A 22,283-nucleotide genomic window follows, 5' to 3' on the forward strand; every position below is an offset into this window, starting at 1 on the left:
TAAAATTATCTTTTTAGCGAATTTTACCAAATTTATTACCAAGGCTCTTCTGTAAAAATTTTCAAGCTCTTTGGTGTCAGCCAGAAATATGGCAAATTTTACCAGGTACACAGGTGATTTGACCACATTTGTTTTCTAGTACATAAATGCTTGAGCGATATATTTTAGCGTGAAACATTATTTCATCAAACCTAGTTGACTAAATAGTTTTATCGCACTTTTTTATAATTTTACTTGAATTTATTGTACTTAGGGCTCTTAAATATAAAGAAAATATTGCATTTTTTTAAAACTATAAATTTCTTGTAATATTTAAAAATCAGAAATTTTTTAGATTATAAATAAAGCTTTTATTCTGATGTTCTGAAAGTGTAATAAAAGTGCACTGTAAGTGCATTTAAATAGATTTGCTGTTATACCATAGCAAAATAAAAATTTACTTTAACAGTAATGTTAACAAAATTTTTATATGTTCGTATTTTCTCAGTAAAAAATATGCTTTTTTATGAAAGAAACACCAAGATGTAGGTTACTATGAATAAAAAATGTATAATTTTTAACAAAAAGATTGTAAATATTTCCTGAAATGGAAATACGTCTTACCAATTACAGCTTTCCAAGTGTGCAAACACCCTTCACAAAGCATGTATTCCGCTTCTATGTCCGCAAAACGGATACTTGATAAAATATATACATTTAAACTATTATTTACAAAATATATGAACTGTGACGAAATATTTTGGAAGATTTAAATAAGCAATTTAAAATGTAAAGGCTAATTGTATATTTTACCTCTGTGTTTGCATCTTATAATTCTACACCCTTTATAATTCAAAATACAATCTGAATACATCTCAAGGCACACGGAAATGGTTTATTAAAGTTTATTTACACTTTTAACAGAGCTTCAACAAATCACTTTTACAAAACACTTTTTAACAAAACACTTTTACAAAACACTTTTTAACAAAGCACTTTACTCTTTTAACAAAAATATTAACGCTTTAACAAAGGACTAAAAAATGACAGTCGATTTGAAATATTAATTGCAGGATAAGGAAAGGAGATGAAACTCACCGTAAGCTATTATCTATTTAGGGAACAAAAAAATTCGTTTTAACCAAGCTTAAAATTAATTTCAAACACCGTCAACTGATGGAGCTGCTTAGGGATAAAAAGTTTATCTACGTTTTAGCAGGTTTGTATCAAGCTTCCCAAAAATGACCAGCAATATTAAATTTCAAACCAAAGGAGATAAAATTGCACTATAAGCTGTAATCTGCTTAGGAAACAAATTTTTATTATAACTAAATTTAAAAACTAGTCGCAAAGTCCGTCAGTAGATGGAGCTGCTGAATGAGAAGAACAATAAAACAATATTTTCTGGGGTATATCAGATCATAACAAGTGATGAACTTGCACGAGCGTCTGTAAATTTTGCCCCTCAGACTGCATCGTGTTGTTTCTGCAAATGATGATTATTTTGCTTTATAGTTTTGAAGTTGTTTTTTTTTGTGCTAGTTTATCATTCTTTTATGGTTTTCCTCAGTACTCAGCATGATATGTCGACGAGCTCTGTAACTAATTTTGGAACTTGGAACTTATATAATATCTCATTCTACACAGAACACAGCAAACCGTATGTTTCTACATTGTCTTTTTTCTTTTTTAATTTTTAAATCTCTGTTCATTTTGGGGAGGCCTAGTATATAAAAGGTGAATCTAAAATCATGGAGTTAACTTGGAGGAGAGGTAGGGCACATATCGAAAATTAAGAATTGTATGGGAACCCATGCCCAGTAAGATTATCGCACGCAGCTAATGGCACTTTCCAATTATAAACTGTTTCTACGTCTGTCTTTGAAAAAGATCTTTTATTTTTCTAAATTGACTTAATTTCAATATTTTCTAATAATTATTGTCAAAAATCGTATTTAAATTGATTCAGTATTAATCTTTTTTATCGTAATTTAATGATTTAGATATTAACTAGATAAGTTCACCAGATCGTAAACTAACGATAAAACGGATACACTGTAAAAAAATTCAGAATCAAATTACGGTAAAAGTACCCGCAATCAGACTGTCAGTGCTTTTCACCGTGAAAATTTGCGAAGCATAAATCTGATATAACGTTATTTTTATAGTATATTTTTTAAAATCACTGCAATTAAATACATATTACTGTAAAAATTACTGTAAAATGGATTTTTTGGATACTGCACTCAGGGTGCCAATACCTCTTACCATGATTTTTCCTGATTCTGGAATTCCGGAATATTTTACAGTGTTTTTCTCAGCCTATTTTAATGCAATTTTCGGCAATTACTAATAAAAAACATAAAACGAAGATAATGTAGATGGAAAAAAGCATCTGTTCCGAGGTGCACATATAAAATGTTCATAACAGAAAAGCACCCCTAGCAGCGTATGATAACATTTCCGGTCATGGGTTCCTATACACTTCTTAATCCATATGATGCGTAAGTTTGTCCCATGATTTTAATTTTCCAGAACATCATAGGAATAATACATTCATCAACTCTTTTCTTCTTTTGGCGAAACGGGCTCTGTCTTGTTCCAGTGCTGTAACTCAGCTGAGCCAAACACAGCGAAAACAGTTGTGGTGAAAAAATATATTCCAGAAATAGTCATAAAAACTTTACTCCAATTTGCTATGGTAGCCTGTAAATTAAAATTTTCAGAATTATACTCACTTCAACTTCAATTCAATCAAATAGCTATTTACATAAACTCGTTGATAATATTTGTTTTCTATTTTCTTCTTGTGTTGTTTAAGAAATAAAATTCGCTCTTTGAAATATCCCTTAGACAAAGAAGCTTCGCATATTGTGGGTCTCGAAGCAATTTTCAGTGGGTTGTGCTAAGATGGTCACCATAACTAGCGTTGTATGAAACATTTCTTTATCTCTGTCCCTCTCTCTCTCACGTAAGGCAGAGGGGTGCGAGTGTTCTTGTTTTCCAGTGGCGCCATCTATGGCCAAGAATAACATTCCGTTATGAAATTATATTATATCCTCGTTACCCTCGAAAGAATGAATTTTCAATAGAACGAAAAATCTGAATTTTCTCCGTATTGGCTATTCCGATAAGTTACAAAAAAATTCCAGATGCACCGCAAAATTTATTTTTACCGTAAAATTTTAATAATATATAATTAAATTATAATAATATATATAATCCCATAAAATTTAAATTTCAGCAAAAAATTTGATATACCAAAATTTTTACAGTAATATTTGCGGTAAAATCATTGAATCACTGCAATTAAGTAGATGTTAGTGTAAAATTGTAACGTAAAATTTTACTGTAAAATAGATTTTATCGGATGCTGCATTCAGGGTGCCAGTACATTTTACCTTACTTTTATTCGGAGTGTTTTACATCGCAATAGAGAAAAACTTATTTAGACAAATTCACTTCTCGCTTTCCTGAAATATTTTCCGGGAGCACGAAAGAAAGGGATTTTGAGATCTTAGGTTAAAAAACATTCGCATAAATTAGAATTCCGCACATCGTGGTAATATTGTATGCTAACAGAATGTAAATCATATACATATATATAAATAATGCGGGTAACTCGTAATTTATTTAACTTTACTTTTTTTTCTATTTAGAAATTAAGTATATGTTAAATAAATTTTACAATATCAACATAGTTAGAATTTTGAATAACATAAACTGTAATAATCAATTAATAGAGGTATTTTATAAACAAAAGAACGTTAAGGAATTGACACAGCAAAATGAATATTATCTACAAAGACGCCATGAATTCAACAACAATATGGAATAGAACAATATGGAATAGAATGTAATTCAGAGTCTTTTCACTTCAAAGCAGAATTAATTTCAAAAGAATCGAGGGTTCCAGAAATGCGTGAGGAAGGAGTACAGCACGTAAGGCAACATTGAGGTGAGTTCTCTATCTTATCTCACGAAAAAGATGGAAATAATTTTAATACTTCTGTTGCCTGCTATGCTGAAATGCCCCGAACTCATACTTACGGTAGTTGGCGTTAATCAATGGCTACTGAACTGATTTTAAATTATTACAAAAATTAAATACATAAAGAACTTGTATCGCAGACATCTCTTGAAAAAAGTTAAAATTGAAAATAAAGTACTTCCGCGCAAGCAACGTAGCAGGCAAAATCTAGAGAATGAAAAAAATTTGGATTTAAAGCAAGGCTTGGTTACAATTAAAAACTTATATGTTGTAGTGCAAGGAGACGTGGTGGCTCGGGGGGATGGAGCATTCACCTTCCAATGAAGTGAACCGGGTTCGAATCCCAACGATGGAATTTCGCATCCGGCTTGTACCGACCACAGTGATGAAGTAAAATATCCTCAGTGGTAGAAGTATCATGTGTTAGAGTCCCTTTACTGTAAGAATAACTGTGTGAGGTCTTCGTGGTTTTCCTCTCCATGTAACGCAAATGCGGGTTAGTTCCATCAAAAATATCCTCCACGAAGGCAAAATTCTCCCAATACTTGATCCAGAAGTTTCCTTGTCTTCTGGAATGCGTTCAGAATTACAAGTCTACGGAGTTGAGCATCGGTAGTCGTAAACGCGAAATTGGGTCGGCTGTTCAACGATGGTTATAAAATATATGTTGTACAAGATAATTTTTAGAGGTGACCAAGATGGTCCCCAAAGGCAAGTAGTATAATGATAATTCAAAGTAGTTTTATAAAAAATTATTTAAAACTCATGATTTCTTTCTATGTCCTTTTATGAAAATTAATGTGCCGAATTGCTGTAAACTCGTGGTTTCTTAAAGGAGGATTGCAATGTTAAAATGATTTGTGAAACTTGGCCATATAATGTACGAGCAAAAACAGTACAGTTATATTTTTTAAGTTCATGATCATCGTTGAGCAGCCGACCAAAATTAAGGTTTGCGGCTATCGATGTGTAACTCCGTAGTCTTGTAATTTTGAACTTAAACCAGAAGACAAGAGAATGCCTGGATCAAGTATAGGGAGAAATTTCTCTTTCGTGGAGGACTTATTGTAGGGACTAACCCACATTTTCGTTACATGGTGAGGAAAACCACGAAAATCTCACATGGTCAGTCTGTCGGCAAGGGGGCTTTATCCCATGATCCGTCTACCACTGAGGATATTTTTTTCCAGTTCCATGGCCGGGTGTGGAATTCGTATCAACCTGTCATTTCTGGGATTCGAACCCAATTTACCTCATTGGAAAGCGAGTGCTCTATCTTCTGAGTCACCACAGATCAATACAGTCAAATTGCTGTGATTGCATTGTTGCTAAATTGCTGTTATTGCATTATATTGTTGATATTACATGTTACAGTTACATCACTGATGCTGTTATTCTATTTCTTTGACTTATATTTTACTATACAAAGGATTACAAAATATAACAAAGCTCTGTTACTGTTTGAAATTTTTTATGAATGCAGCTTTGCGACATGAATTATAACCAAATCCATTAATTTATGTTTAAAAAAAAACTGTAAAAAATCTCTAAATTGTTTCATCTACGACAAAGAATTTATATTTACCCTATTACCCTACACAAATATTTCTTAAACATAAAAGGACATGAAGGTTTTCAAGATATTAAAAATATATTTCTGAAATATAAATACAATGCTTGGTGCTATGTCGGAATCTCAAAGGGGAAAATTGTGATGGTGAATTTTATGTGATTTTATTTCATTAAATAATCTTGTATTTTGATTTTGCATACAATATTACATCGACACATTAAATATTTTTTAAGGAAAAATTAAACACCGATTTTAACCATAAAAATAAGTAAATAAATGAAAAACATTACCCCATTAGCAATGATTGCTCCAAACATCGTCGGTCCAATGATGCCCGCAATATTTCCTGTCCCACTCGTCAAACCATAAATTATACCTATTGTAATAAACCCAACCATTATTTTAGAGTTTAGCAATCTTACTACTCTGAACTTTAAATACAAAGAAATGATTAAACTATAAATGCAGTTAAAATAAACTCTACTTGCAATTATCACATTATTTCATGTAATATAAAATGAGACTAAATGTACAATGGTGTTGGAAATAACGAAAGGTGATACATACCCACAAAATTCGGCGTCATATCTACTGAAGCAGCAACAAATCCTGAAAACTTGGAACCATTTAAGAAGTTTCCAAATGTCAGCAAAAATACGATGAGGTAAGAGTGACATCCAGAAAATGCAATAGTTAAGATGCATATGGCAGACCCATATCCAGCTTAAAAATAATAAAAGTATAATTCAAAATTTTTAGGAGTAGATCTTTTATGAATAAAAATATTAATTAAGTATCAGATGAAGCATATAAAATCATGAACAATACAAGTACAAAAGGGCTAACCTCTTCGAATTTCAATTGATTAATAAAAATTTCCAACACTTCATAAAAACTAAAAATGCAGTCGACATGTTTCGAAAATGCAGTTCGGTGATATTTTTTAATGTACTTTAATTTGTTGCATACATAATTAGACATTTTTAAAATCATATCGATATTACATAATAATCGAATATCGTGAAATGATTTTAAGTTTTCGTCCCGTGGCTAAATGCAATTTTTTGTACATTTATTATTTCTTTTTTTTATAGGAACGAAAGGTTAGTGCAATCATTTTATGAAGTACAACAACGAATAAAAAATGACGAAGAAACATTTGTGTATCTTCATATTTTCCGAAAGTTAAATAAAAAATTTTTTCTTCCATTCAGACAAAAGAAATGTAAAAACATTCCGGTTACTGCAAATACTATCTTAAATTTCAATCAACTTTCATTCCAAAAATCACATACAGGGATCTCTATTTTTTTTTAATTTAAGTAAAATAATCATGGTGAACATTCAGGGTGTAACGTAACAGTGTGTGACAACTGAGCTAAAAGCATCAATTCCTCGAGAGGTAAAGCTGAAATGATGTTGCTTGAGGGACACACACGAGAAGTGATGTTCTTTTTTGTGTTGTTGAGAAAGAGAGTTTTTTTCTGAGAAGAGATATTTCTTTTGGGTAATATTTTGTNCACTGGTTCAAGAGGTCCAAGAGGGAAAAATGCACAGTATTACCGTGACTGCAGAGCACGGAAACGAGCGGAGCAGGAAAAAGAGTCCTTGAATAGAACTAGTGATCCTTCTACGACTGCTGATTCTTCTACAACTAACGTCGCAGGTTGCAAAGTTTAACTTCTTCCACGCGGAGGGACTCCACGCACTATTTTTTAAAATCATATCGATATTACATAATAATTGCATATCGTGAAATGATTTTAAGTTTTCGTCCCGTGGCTGAATGCAATTTTTTATACATTTTCTATTTCTTTTTTTTATAGGAACGAAAGGTTAGTGCAATCATTTTATGAAGTACAACTACGAATAAAAAATGACGAAGAAACATTTGTGTATCTTCATATTTTGCGAAAGTTAAATAATTTTTTTCTTCTTCCATTCAGACGAAAGGAATGTAAAAACATTCCGGTTACTGCAAATACTATCTTAAATTTCAATCAACTTTCGTTTCAAAAATCACATTCAAGAATCTCTACTTTTTTAAGCTTAAGTAAGATAATCATGGTGAACACATTCAGGGATATTAAAAACAAAAATAACAAAAGTAAACAAATTAGCACAAATAAAATGGTAGTTGAACAACAATTTGGCACTATGAATATCCCGTCCGATCAATTTCTTTAATACCGTCTTGATTCTCGTTGGCCTGTACTCTACTAGATCTTGATAGGCAACTAGAGGCAGGAACTATGTTTGATAAAATAATATTTTCCAATACAGTGCAACTGGTGAATCCTTGAGGTTCCATAGTCTCTCTAAGATGAACTCCTGGACTGTTTGAGACTTTCCAGAGAGGGCATATACTTATCCCCCCTTCTGGTCCTCGATTTTCTTAGGGTCAATGGTCCGATGGACTTTTTCTGACTTCGTCAGGCATTGGAGGGTAAGCCACAACATCACAGGAACTGCCCTCGGCTCAAAGTCTAAGGCCGTCTGCTGCTATGGAAACAAGGAAATAGCGCAATTCAAAGAGGAGAGCTTCTCTCTTCCCTGATTCCCATTTCTTCGCCAACCCAAGTCAAAACTTGTTTGACCTAACACCCCTACTTGAAACATTGAAACCATAGTCACCGCCACTGCTCCAGACGAATGGCGAGGAGAGTTCTTTCCATACACAGATTACATTTGTAACGTAACTCATTCAAGTTCTTCCCACACATGCTCAATAGTAACGATATGTGAGAATTGTGTGGCCCAACACAACACATTGAAATCTCCATCATGTTCCTTTACATTGCCAATAGTATTACATAACGCATTGCCATCCTGTTAAATAACAAACGCTAAAAATAATTGGAAAAAATCTTTTGCAGTACTGAATGTACTTGCATTACAGAATGTTCCGCATAAGAAAATGTACTTGGATTACAAAATGTTCCGTAGTACAGAATGCACCAATGATAGTTAAGCATAATATCTGAATTAAAATATCATAAAAAAACGAAGAAGTTCCCAAAGCATGTCAAAAAAAAAAACATTCATCAAACCTTTGTATCACCGCCACTAGCTTGCATTGAAGCAATGAATTTAGTATCTTCTCTTTTGTCTCATGGGATCATAATAAAGTAACCACTCAAGTGTTGCGTCAAAACGGTTATATATCGTAACTGATGATTTTATTATTTATGCTTTATACGTTGTTTCCTACCTTTTTAATTTATTTATGTTATTTTGGCAACGTAAATGAAAAGCAAGGCATTGATCGAAATGGGAAAAGGGATTCTCTTACCTATTGAGCTAAAAACTTTTCGAATTAAAGTTATCCTTAGTTTTCCCGTTGAACGAAGTTTATCAGCAACAAAAGAGGCTATCCATGCCCCCACAGTCTGTGATACATAAGGTAAAGCAGACAATGCACCACTCTGAAATAAAAGATTCCTCTAATTAAAGCATCCAAACTTATTTATCTAGTCAAAATATTAATTCTTATTTAAAGTTTTCAATAAAACTTTAGTTGAGAAATTTTGATCTTATGAATGCTGTATTCTAATTGATAAAGTGGAATTATAATAGAAAAGCTATGCATGAAAATTTTCCATAAAGAATTGGCTAAAATTAGATTCTAAATTTTAAACAATATAGGGGAGAGTCGGGTAGCCCTGCCCACTTAAGGAGTATTGCTTATATTTCTGTATAATATTGAGTAATAATCAATATTTTTGTATGTTTCTATTGCTTTACCATTTAATTAAATAATACAAAAAGAATAAACAAAAAAGAGAATAGTTTAACTTAAAAAAATAGAAATTTAAGAAAACATGTTTTTCAGCTCTTTTTAAAATGTGTCGGGTAGCCCCGCCCAGTTACAAAAATTATGTTTTTTGACTGTTTTTTCAGGTGTAAATGAAAGTGACCAATGTATTGACAATAGATAAACCTCATTTATCATTTTTATCACAAAATTATTTTATTTATTACATATTTATATACTTTTAGTGAATTCTATCATTTAATAACAATCATTTAATAACAACAATATTTGTTGTTAAAAATGCATGTAACATTCAAATTTGAAGCAATAAAATAATAATCTTTGAAACCGTACATTTATCCGCGAAATAAAATTGGGTGGTGGTACCCGACATTCATGTGAGCGAGGCTACCCAAAATCCAATTTTTTTGTAAATTTGTAATTACTCGAACAATTTTTCACATATAAACTTCTTTCTTCGTGCAAATTTAACTTAAGACTACATACTTTAATGCTGTGCGTATAGAAAAAATTATTTTTTTGATATTAAAATGAAGTTTAATCGAAACATTCAACCAATTTTTCTTAATTTCATAACTACTGTATTCAACATATTTTCAAAACTATTGTTTGCCATGTTAACAGCTGCATAAATACTTGAAACTTTGAAAATAATCTTTTTTTAATACAACAATTAATGTCCGATGGCCCATAATGGACTTGAAAAAATATTCTATACATGTAAAATTCACTGTGGGCGTGAGTACCCTCTGGGCGGGGCTACCCGACTCTGCCCTACAAAGAATTTCTGTAGAATAATTGTTAACTTATTCTAAAATGTCTGTCTTATTTTATTCTGAAAAAAAAGTTTCAAAATGATAATGATTAAAAAACGATTTTCATTTATCGAATAGCTTGCTCAAAAGTTTATTTACTTAGAATGAAAAAAGTTTGAAAAAGGTTTCAGAGAAAACATGTCAAGTAATAACAAATATATTAAAATTAAATTTCTAATTTTGCACAACTTTCAAGCAATTTCCATACTCCAGAAAGCCAAATTTGAAAATGACAATAATTAGAAAATGTCATTTTTTATCGAATAGTTCGCTCAAAAATTTATTTATTTCGGAAGAAAATGTGCCTGAGAGAACACTCAGGTAATGTCTGTAAGATAATAACAAATATTTTAAAATTAAATTTCTAATTTTGGAAAACAAACAGTTTCTGTAAAATAATTGTTGCATCATATTAGTATACCTTATTNGGCGTACTCGAGCGTTGCGATCGCGAATACAGAGAATTTCTGTAGAATAGTTGTTAATTTACTCTACAATCGCAATTACTCTCAAAAGTTTTTTTACTTAGAATGAAAAAAATTTCAGAGAAAGCATGTCAAGTAATAACAAATATATTAAAATTAAATTTCTAATTTTACACAACTTTCAAGCGATTTCCGTTTTCTTCGAAAAGCCAAATTTGAAAAGGCAATAATTAGAAAATGACATTATTTATCGAATAGTTTGCTCAAAAATTTATTTATTTCGGAAAAAAATGTGCCGGAAAAAACACTAAGGCAATGTCTGTAAGATATAATAACAAATATTTTAAAATTAAATTTCTAATTTTGGAAAACAAACAGTTTCTGTAAAATAATTGTTGCCTCATATTAGTATACCTTATTCTGCTTAAAAAAGTTTTTAAAAGATTATTTATTAAAAAACGATTTCATTTATCGAATCGTTTGCTTTAAAAACTCTGGTGATTTTTTCTCACTTTTAATTGTTTTTTTAATAATAAGAGACGAGATTATTTCACAAATTTCACGCATTTCATAGATATTTTTATAGATTGTCCACAAATTATTACATTTGTAAAACAAATTACTATATAATTATGCATACTGTATAATTTGCAAAAAAAGAAAATGTTTTTCTTCGAAAATGCTTGGTAGGTTGAGCAAAATTTAAGAGCTGATATCAACATATTTTTTTATAAATCATATGAGTAATTTTTTATTATTGGAAGTAAAAGATTTTTTTAAAAAAATATTCAGTCGATGACTACTAAATAATTAATTCTTTTAAAAATAAATCACCAAATAATAATAAATAAATAAAAATAACCAAGATTAAATCACCGCTTTAATATTGAAATGAAGAATTGAATTGAGGTATGTTGGAATTTGAGTCATCAGCATAATATATCCAAAATTATTTCCAATGCAGGCGAACATCAATGCCCAAACAGGTAATGAAGTTAAAATACTTTTCCATGGTACATTCTGTTTCTGAAAAAGTGACAAACAACTAATGTAATAAAATTCAACAGCAAAATGAGAAATTTTATTTGGAATGTCTAAAAAATTGCGTGTATTTAACATGTTTCCATTTCATACAATGTCTTCTCTTTTCACTGTTTTTAAATTTCAATATTCATCATATTTTTCACTGTCTGAATAATTCCATCAATAATATAGTTCACATTTGAGTTTATTTTATTACGTATAGCAGTATCAAAATTTCTGTCAAATATACGACGAGCAATAAAGTGCTAGGTGAAAACCTGTATAATTTTCGATATAATAATCAGGTGATCGGTTTTTCACGTAATACAGCTCAATGAGTCGAGAGCCTAAACTAAAACCTCAGGTCTAACCATAAATGTGCTGATTAATTAACATAGAAGATATTTTGAGTTAGGAAATCCGACACAAAAACTTACTTTCTCTGAATAAGCATAATTTCTTTTCGATGGATTCGTATTCTTGATCATTATAATAGAGGGGTAGCCACAGTCTGGAAAATTAGGGTTTTTATAGTTCAGGCAGGTGAGCAATCGAAACTTTCGGTCCCCTAATGTTAACTTCCCCTATACCTTCAAAACTAATAAGGCAAATGAAAAAACACTTTTGCTTAATTATAAAACGTGCTTTTTCAAAGATAATTTCATGTCAAAAATAATTATTTAAAATTATTAAATGTTTTTTATTATTTATTCCAATACAGGTGATAAAGTTTTTAAACCAAAACAGTTTAAATTATAAGCTACTTTTTTTTTAAATTTTAAGGTATTAAAATTCTTTCATTTTAATCAACATTTGAAATCCAAAATTTCAAATTAATCAGTTGGTTTGTTCGGGAGAAATAAAATTTTACAAATACGACTTCTTTTAAATGAATAAATACGCAAATAAAGAAATTAACAATCGAAAATTAATTTCTTCTAATAAAAAGAAAATTTCTTCTCTGGTACCTAAACTATTGGGGCTATATTTTCTGGGCTGTGGTTAACCCCTGTATTTTAAGGGCCAAGAATCCGGAAAAAAAAGGTTTAAACAGAGGAAATGCATTTTTGTGTCTTATTCTGTATTTTAAAATATCGTCTGCATTATTTAACTAGCTTATTTAAGGCTAAACCTTCAAACCATTAGGAGTACGTAAAAATCCGATCATTAGATCAAAAGTTATTCTGGGAGCTCACTTTTTTGCAATCATCCCTTATGACGTTGCGATGATATTTTACAATAAAAAATTAAAGGACACTATTTCATTCTAAAAATAATAATAATAAAAATGTATGTGTTGTGTTTCTTTTTGTACCAAAGTGTAACAAGTGAATGAAATAAATTAGTCGACAAATTCATTTAGCAATTGGTTTGAGAAAAAATTGAATTAATCACAAGTAACTCTTTCCCAACGAGTATTATTGCTTACTACTCGGGGTTCATAATAGACCCCACTTCTTAAGGTGTTTTTAATTTTTTTTTATTTTCTGTCTATTTTACTTTGCCATTTTTTCCCTGCTATGCTTAATGATTTTTCTCTAAATAAATAATAAAAAATACGATGATTAACATACATTAAGAATGTCAACTATCATAAAAAATATTTTGAAGAAATATGGATAGAAAATAAAAGTAGGGTTCGATGAAATTCACTTTACTGAGCGAAGTCTAGTTCTTGTTTACTTCATATGGTTATTGTAAATTAATATATGCTTTAAACAAAATTATGGATCAAGTATTGATTCACCAGAAAATATTTATCGTCATTAAATAGAAAAATATTAGAGCCTGCAAATTATTTTTATAAAAAGCAGTGTGGTACTATATGGAACAGTTTATATAAAACTCCACAATAGACTCCATTCGAGTAAACGAAAAACCTTTAGCAAGAGAGGATTAATGTTGATTTCCCATTTATCACTTATTATTTTTTCTCTTAAAGTTGATTTAACTGTATCAATCCTCTTACAAAGAGGCTCAGGGGATAGAGCACTCGCCTCCCAATGATGTGACCCAGGTTCGAATCTCACAGATGGCTGGTTGAAATGAATTCTGCACCCGGTTCGCATAGACCACAGTGCCGACATAAGATATCCATTGTGATTAACGGGTTATGTGTTGGAGACCCCTTGCTGTCGAGCTAAGCGAGGATGGTTTTATGGGGGATTTTTTTTTATCAATGTAACGCAAATGCGGGTTAGTTCCATTGAAAATCCCTTCATGTAGACTAATTTTTCTCAATGCTTGATCTAGAAGTTCCCTTATCTTCTCAATTGCGTTTGAAATTACAAGACTATGGAGTTGAACATTAATAATTTTAAACTCAGAATTGGGTGATCTGTTCAATGCTGGTTATAAAAGAAATAAAATCCTTTTACGTATACACAAATATGACAGCCGTTTATTCAAAGAATAAATGATTTTGCAGAAATCCAAATTCGAAATTAAGAAAGGGGAAAGAAATAATTATATATTTTAAAGTTTATTTTTTAAAGGCAGTTAATCTGAAACAGTTGAGCACCGTTGTATTTTAAGCTTCTAGCAACAAAAACAAATTATTAAAATTGAAAGTAACTTAATACTCCTTTGTCTTTAGCGGAAGATACGTCTTTGAATTTCTCAATCTCTTCTTCAGTTATGGTTGGGTGAACGTTTGGAGATTCATAGATGAAAATAACCCACAAAAAGTACCACGCACAGCCGATGGTACCTAGAACAAAAATGGTACATCTAATCTTATCATTTGATAAATGAGATACGTTAACACGTTGAATGCCACGCTAATTTTACATGGCTTGCCCGTCTGGACAAATGGTAAATAACTACAAACTAAATTTGTAAATATTAGACAGATTTTGCTAGGTATAGCATGGTAGATATAGCATGACGAAAAGGTATAGCATGACACATCTGAAAAAAGTGGTGAATTATATAAGCTAACGAATTGTTTAGAAATAGTTGTGGATAAAAATCTACTAAATTGAATTTACTAAACCGAGAATCCCAATTAATAAACTACCACTTGAAAATATGTATTCGCTGTCCGGAGTGTCCAGCAGTGGACTGATCGTTAAGACACGGTTCCCAGCAGATTACCGAAGTCAAGCATCACTGGCTGCGGTCAGTGTGCGGGTGGGTGACCACTTGGATCAGCCTGCGTAGGGACCGAGGGTGTGCGGTATTGGTCCTCGTTAAACTGTTCTACCGTAAAGTGCTCGACTTCGCGTGCAGGTCGTCGGGCTACCGAAGCGGGGGTGCCACCCCCTCCGCAGAGGATCAAAATTGTGATGGCATGTCTTCGGATCATCCTCAGGGATGTTTCCCAGACCGTCGCCAATAGCCCATTGTGCAGCTCTAGTGCGACGTAAATGAAGAAGAACAACACCGCTGTCCGGAGTAAGTTGTCATCACTGTGTATATAGATGTCCAACAACCGACGTAAAATAATCGACTGTTTAATAAATATCAAATGATGTATGATTGACTAACTATTGCTTAGGAAACCAGTTTTTTGCATCGAATTTTCAAAGTTAGTTTAATAAGTTCATAAATGTATAAAAGTATGGTCAGATTAGTTTAGTCAGAAATCCGGTCATATAAGTTATATGTCCTTAATGTTAACTATTTTTATGTAATTTACTATAAAAAAATATTCTCACACTCAATTAAAAAAATAGTTTCTTAAAAAAATTTACCAAAAGAAATGTTTGGGATTTCTATCTATAATTATAATATATATAATTAGCTACTACAAGTTTTTCTATTGGTATTAAAAAATATTTCTGTAGAAAATACCAAATATCTAATGAGTTTTTTACACAAAACCGCACTTGTAGCAGGTAATTCTTTTCGTTTTTCAATTAACATGCTCTTAAGGTCCCAAAAATGAATTATAAATTAAAAAATCAATTAAAGAAAAAAGAAAATGCGATAGAAGTATACGATTTACCGCGTTCTGGTTAAGAAAACATGTATTTATCCTCTAACTAAAAATTTTGTTAGGAGATGGCGCTTACAGAAAACAACTATAAAACGATGACTTCAAAATAACCACAATTTGCTGTAGCAACGAAACGCAGTCTTAAAACAAAATTAACCCACGCCTATAGAAAAGTTTTAGTAGGAGTCGCTTGCAGAAAAAGTTTCAGATATTCAGCAGCGCCATCTTTTGATAAACTTCATTACTAACTTTTAAATTTGTTATCAATAAATTAGCTGGTTTCCAAAATAAAACACTGTAAACCGTACATTGTTACTCTTTTTTCGGATTATTTTTTCATCACGTCGGTCATTTTTAGGACCTCTAATAAAAGTTGATGCAATATTTACATTTTAATCATCACAAAATTTATGTCTTTTTCCTTTGAATATAGTTATCAAAATTAATATTTAAAAAAAAAAACATGGATGTGTGTATTATAATAAGGTACGTAGAATTGTGAAAAAACGGCAATGTTATGCTCATTTTATGGTTTTAAAATTTTATATTGTGATGATGACAAACGCAAACTATGTCCACATGTAGTAAAATCAAAGTGAAACCTACCGAAAACATAGAAAACAGATGGCCATCCGCCTAAAAAGTTCGATGCACTTAGTAGTCCAGCTACCGAGAACGAAAACACCATTCCAATAGATCCACCAGTCAAAATTATGGATGTTATCCGGCTGCGCTCAAGTTTTGGTGACCATCGACTTATAATTGCAAGAACAGATGGATAAGTGGCCCCCTAAAAATCATAAAAGTTGATGTGTTTCTTTTTTATTTCAATTCTTATTTCAGCTTACACCGACCCGTTTCTGCGTTTTTTTCCTAGTTATTTCACATACGTTATTTTTTTATGTGAATTAAATATGCATTAAAACGTCTAGCGAACAAAATAAAGAAAACTAATAACAAAAAACTACAACTCATAAATAAGTACATTTTTTTTAATAAAATCTAATATACGACACATAATATTATTCGATTTAGAAATTCAAACAAATCAATTAACCTGTTTTACTTCCCTGTAAATATGTTTCTCGACCATTATACATTGCATGCAGGGAAAACTCTTCCCCGTTCTTGAAAAAGTTAGGCGCACTTGATTTTTATAGATCAGGGCATATTGATATCGATAGAACTCTATTTACGATATTACCTCTATCTATTACTAATTATTTTTATAGCATTCTTTCTTAAAGACTCTTTTTTTTCTGGCTCGCTTGCTTGCTTTTGTGAGCCGCCGAAATGATCATCGCCTTGTAAAGGTTAGATCCACTGTTTGAAGTGATAGGAAGAAAAAAAAAAGCCCTGCTTACCAAGCCCAATAAATTTTTCTATTATTTTTTTTAAAATAAAAGATAGGAAATTTAATTAAAGGACTTTCTACAAATTTAGTAACGAAAGTGAATAAAAACTAATATTATTCATGATATAATTTAATAAACAAAATTATTACCATTAATTTAATCTTGCAATTAATACTGTTAGTAGAGTTAAAGCGTAGACACTAAATTAATCAATTTATGTGTATTAACTAACATAGTACTTTTTTTAATAAAATATAGTTTAGAGTTATCAAGATTAATTATTTATTTGGAAGTGTACACATTTATTTAAATAAAGTTGAAATAACGTAATCATGTTTTAAAATAAAGTTATTTAATTTGACAATTATTAATACAAATATTAATATTTTAATATGATTTTTTTTTCCTTTGTGAAATGGTAAAAAAAAATATTCCTAAATTTTTTGTACTGAATACAATTGCTTTTGTGCACAATTTTGTCCATTAGTATTAAATTGCGTCGACTTAAACAATAAGAAACACTTTTAAATTTTCTTGTACTAAATAAAATTATATTCCTTGGTACTTCTAATTTTTTATCGATAAAATTATACAGAAACAAGCAAAAAATATATATTATTTCATTGTTCTAAAATAGAAAAAAATCTTCCATAAGAAGATTCAATCGAAAAATCAAGTGTCCTAGATGATACAGTACAATTAAAATAAATGATCTTAATTTGCTATTATTATACAGCCTCATTTATAAACTTAAACTCCTAGAATTGTAATTTATATTTCATCTATAAGCGAAGATATACTTTGGAGTGTGGTAAATATTTGCAACTCCTTAATTTCTGCAATTAGTATGCGCAATTTATACTTGTAACAACGAGTACTATTTTCTTTGTTTGAGACCATTTCAAGTTTATTCAGGCATGTGCCAGAAAGCAATTTTTGAACTCAGAAAAACTTGCATTTGAAAAAATAATTAATGTAGACAAGAACCAAACTCTGTTAAGACAAAGTAAAACTTTTTTAAAGAAAAAAAATTGCTTTGTTTGTTATCTGATCAAAAAAGTCGAACATTTAAAATTCGATTTCTCCGGAACTGTTCGACCAATTTTGCTACGTAAAATAATATTCTTCAAAATAAAGCAAAAAAATTGTATACCTGACAATTCAATTTTTTCGATTATTATTAAATAAAAAAACAAAAATAATAAATTTTAAATAAAGATTATTTTTTGCAGGGAATCTTTGAACAAACGATTTTTATAATTGTATGCAACAAATTTTCAATTCGCTTAAACATGTATAAGTCGTCAGAAAGACATGTAAAGAAAACAAATTAACACCAGCAAGAACAAAAAAAAACACCTAAAGACAAAATGAATTAGAACTCCTCATATCATCGATTGCATCATACTGAATAGTTTTCTTAAATAAGCTATTTCATGATTACAAGCATCAATTTCTTAAAAGAATATTTAATAACAATATTTTGCAAGTTAAATCAGAAACTAATATTGCAATAAAATTTTAAATATGTCACCTCGCCAAATCCTGCTAAGAATCGAAGAAGAATAAATGGCACCGATCCCCATTGAACTACGAATGGACTCAGTAAAGTGAAGAGAGATGTGGAAAAAATGCAGCAACCAAAAACTTTCACTGGACCTAATCTATCTGCCATATAACCCCCAGGTAACATAGCACAGAAGTAGCCATAGAAAAATGCACTTAGAATAAATCCTTGCTGTATGGAATCCCAATCATAGCGTTTGCCCTAAAAATAATAATTGAAAAAAAATGTTTTAAAGTAGCAATGGCTGAAATTTTACTCGATGAACAATTTTGCTTCATAATAATAATGATAAATAAAAAACTGAAGAAGGACAAAATTAACATTCTGCTGAGTAAACCAAAGACTTTATTAATTTATTTACTAAATGTTTTAAACACTAATTCTTTTTTCTTAAATCACTTATTCTGATGCATTTGTTTTTACAAACTTCCAACTAGGAAAAAGTTTTTCTCAAAACTAATATGTATTATTGTTACATCTAATATGATTTTAATGTACATCTAATATGGTTTTAATGTATATATGTTTCAATAAGATTTAGTTTGTCCATCGTATTTTTTTAACTTCATCTTTTTTTACATGAAATCACATATTTTTTAATAAAGCTCACATAAATCAATTCTTTATTATAGTTAAGACAGACAGACCGAACTTAATGGTATAGTTTACCTCATATGCTTTTTGCTCAGTTTTCACCTGGTCAACTAAAACAGGACATTCGGCTGTACTATTGGTCCCATTGGAAAATTGAACTTCAGTGTGATCCACCATAGCAACTATAGCTACGCTAACACACACCTTCATGCAGGCAGCATTAAATAAACCAAAAAAAGCTAAAATAGTAACTATGAACCGCTTCGGTAGTCCTCTGCTTTTTGATGCTTCTAAAATGTAACAATTTCAGTTAAACATAATATTGATTGATGAAAATAAGTAAAATATATATATGTATATAAATACAGGGTACCCGAAATTCGGGCAAACTTCGATCAAAAACATAGTTTTTAAATCAAACAAAGTGAATTTCTTATTTATTCATGAAGTATACAGTATAGGGCCAGGTATGGCATAGCAAAACGGGCAAATGGCCACCATGGCTTTGAGGGCAAATACGCGCGATTTTGTAGAAATTTCCAAGTATCGATTAGCATAAATGTGGCTGAAATTTGTCATTGCAGCGCTAATCAAATTCTAAATCAAAGCGTGGGCTCGTTGACATTAACCTAAGACTTGAAAAAGTAAATGGAAGAAAGTAATAAAGTGACTCGAAATAACATGGTCTGGGCAGACAATTTTCATCACTAAAACAAGAAATTACTCGACCAGGAAATGCTAAAATATTATACAATTATTGCTTAGCGATGAAACTAATTAATTTTTAATTATATTAAATTGCCATCTGTTAACTCTGTCTTTATTTTTTTCCCTCCAGGTAGCGCCCTTTTTCCTACAAGCGCCATTTTTTCTACTATTTTGTAAGAACCAATCAATATCAAAATCTGTTTAATCAAAAATACTTCCTTCTGAAATGAAATGTGCTTTCAAAATCGTGATCGGAACAAATATTCTATATATATATATATATATATATAAGTATAATACTTGTTTTTATAGCATTTACTTCTTCCGAACGACCCATCTATATCCATGATGAATAAGTGAAGTTGCAAAACTTCGAACTAAATAAAATTATTTTTTGAACCATCACAATTACGGTAAAGGATTTTGATTTCAACATTTCAATATCAACTAATCAATATAAATAGGTTATCGTCAAAACCATCTCAATACAAAATACTTCCTTCATTTATGCAACTAAAAAAAGGCACCATAATTGCTTAAAAAGTTCAAATGCCTAGGCATCATTTTGTCTTTCGTGTCAAATGTCAGAAAGTGGATTGAGACGGGTTTAAAAAGTATAAAAAACAACTCTTAAAATGAGAAATCAGGAATGTGAACAAAGCTATGAAATACTTTCTTAATTTATATAATTAAAAAAAGGCACCATAACTGCTTAAAAAATTTAAATGCTTAGATATCATTTTGTTTCTCTTATCAAATTTCAGAAAGCGGATTAAGACGGGTTTAAAAAATAAAAAAACAACACTTCAAATAAGAAATCAGGAATGTGAACAAAGCTATGAAATACTTTCTTCCTTCATATAATTAAAAATGGCACCATAATTGCTTAAAAAATTTAAATGCCTAGATATCATTTTGTCTCTCTTGTCAAATTTCAGAAAGTGGACTGAGACGGGTTTTTAAAAAAAAACACTTCAAATGAGAAATCAGGAATGTGAACAAAGCTATGAAATACTTTTTTCATTTATATCATTAAAAAAGGCACAAGAATTGCTTAAAAAGTTCAAATGCCTAAATATCATTTTGTCTCTCTCATCAAATTTCAGAAAGAGGATTGAGACGGGTTTAAAAAATAAAAAGAACAACAGTTCAAATGAGAAATCAGTAATGTGAACAAAGCTATGAAATACTTTTTTCATTTATATCATTAAAAAAGGCACAAGAATTGCTTAAAAAGTTCAAATGCCTGAATATCATTTTGTCTCTCTCATCGAATTTCAGAAAGAGGATTGAGACGGTTTTAAAAAATAAAAAGAACAACAGTTCAAATGAGAAATCAGGAATGTGAACTAAGCTATGAAATACTTTATTCATTTATAAAGTCACCATAATTGCTTATAAAACTTTAATACTTAGATATCAGTTTATCTCTCCTGTCAAATTTCAAATAAAGGATTGAGACGGTCCTTAAAAAAAATAAAGAATAAGACATTTCAAGTATGAAATCAGAAATGTGTATAAAACAGTAAAATACTTTCCGTATTTACGTAATGAAAAGAAAAGCACCATAATTACCTACCAAATTCGAAAACCTAGATATTTTGTCTCTCCACTCAGATTTCTAAAACATGATTAAGATAGTTCTTAAAAAATAAAAACAATAAATTAAACAAATAGCGCATCAAATAAGAAATGTGAACAAAACTGAAACCCCAAAAAAATATTTAACAGTTTTAAACTTACTTTTTATCGTATTTACTTCTTCCAATTTAAAATCTGCGCCCATGTTGATTAAGTGTAATTCAAACAATTCAAATTAGTTTCTTTTTCCAAATCTTGCTCAAAATTCCTTTGAATAACACGTTTCCAGTAGTTAATTATTTTTATTGAATTAATGAGAAATTAATATTTCTCACAATAAATATTCTCCCTCTTTTTCTCAACATACGAAACAAGGCATTCTTCATAACTACATCAAGGTATGACATTGAAATTTAAGGACAGCTCACATGAGCTTACCTTTCAAAAATGAGATCTTTGCGATTTATTAGAGGGCATAAATAAACGTATGTAAAACAAACAGGGGATTGCGTTCAGCCAAAAACCAATTGTTTTCTTTCCTTAGATAAATTTTTAAGAAAAAAAAATGAAATAAAAATAACTGAGTTATCTTTTAGAATCTATCTATCTGAGTTTCAAAAGTTAAAGCAATGCCTTGCACAAGACATTCAACTTTTTCTTGTTATAAAAAACATTTTGTTTTGTTTTATTTATTTTTTATTCAAAAAACAAACAAAAAATTACAATTTAAGGCCATATTTCAAGGAAAGAGGTCAGGAATTATTTTTCATGGGCCTGGAAATGTTGATAGCCCGGTCAAACTTTCGTACGAAAAAAAAAATTATATATTCAAATAATTTTTTATTAGGAAACTCCTCAAAATTCCGTTTTGTATCTATAAAAACAACTTGAATAAACGGTTTTTAAAAATATTACGAAAGATAAAAATAAAACTTCTTGTATTTAGAGAAAGGGGCC

The 22,283-nt window shown here is 30.2% G+C and overlaps 1 protein-coding gene across 1 annotated transcript; it reads right to left on the bottom strand.

The window, feature by feature from the left end:
- Positions 1-854: 854 nt before the first annotated feature.
- Positions 855-21,775, bottom strand: LOC107446941 (putative inorganic phosphate cotransporter). Its single transcript, XM_016061726.3, has 10 exons — positions 21,489-21,775; positions 19,113-19,327; positions 18,411-18,644; positions 16,128-16,311; positions 14,164-14,291; positions 11,435-11,584; positions 8,836-8,968; positions 6,111-6,266; positions 5,834-5,919; positions 855-2,685 (listed from the first exon to the last, which is right to left on the bottom strand). Exons 1-10 carry the CDS (start codon positions 21,529-21,531, stop codon positions 2,539-2,541), a joined length of 1,476 nt encoding a protein of 491 aa, XP_015917212.2. The 5' UTR covers positions 21,532-21,775; the 3' UTR covers positions 855-2,538.
- Between the last annotated feature and the right edge of the window lie 508 nt (positions 21,776-22,283).

This window comes from Parasteatoda tepidariorum, chromosome 5 (assembly GCF_043381705.1).
Source record: "Parasteatoda tepidariorum isolate YZ-2023 chromosome 5, CAS_Ptep_4.0, whole genome shotgun sequence".
In the NCBI taxonomy this organism is placed as follows: domain Eukaryota; kingdom Metazoa; phylum Arthropoda; class Arachnida; order Araneae; family Theridiidae; genus Parasteatoda; species Parasteatoda tepidariorum.

Excerpts from the sequence above, each read along its gene's own strand:
- LOC107446941 (XM_016061726.3), bottom strand. The coding sequence starts at position 21,531 with ATGGGCGCAGATTTTAAATTGGAAGAAGTAAATACGATAAAAA. Across the intron at positions 11,585-14,163 it reads CTTCCGCTAAAGACAAAGGA|AAACAGAATGTACCATGGAA; the intron begins GTATTAAGTTAC and ends TCACTTTTTCAG. Across the intron at positions 6,267-8,835 it reads AAAAGTTTTTAGCTCAATAG|CTGGATATGGGTCTGCCATA; the intron begins GTAAGAGAATCC and ends ATTATTTTTAAG.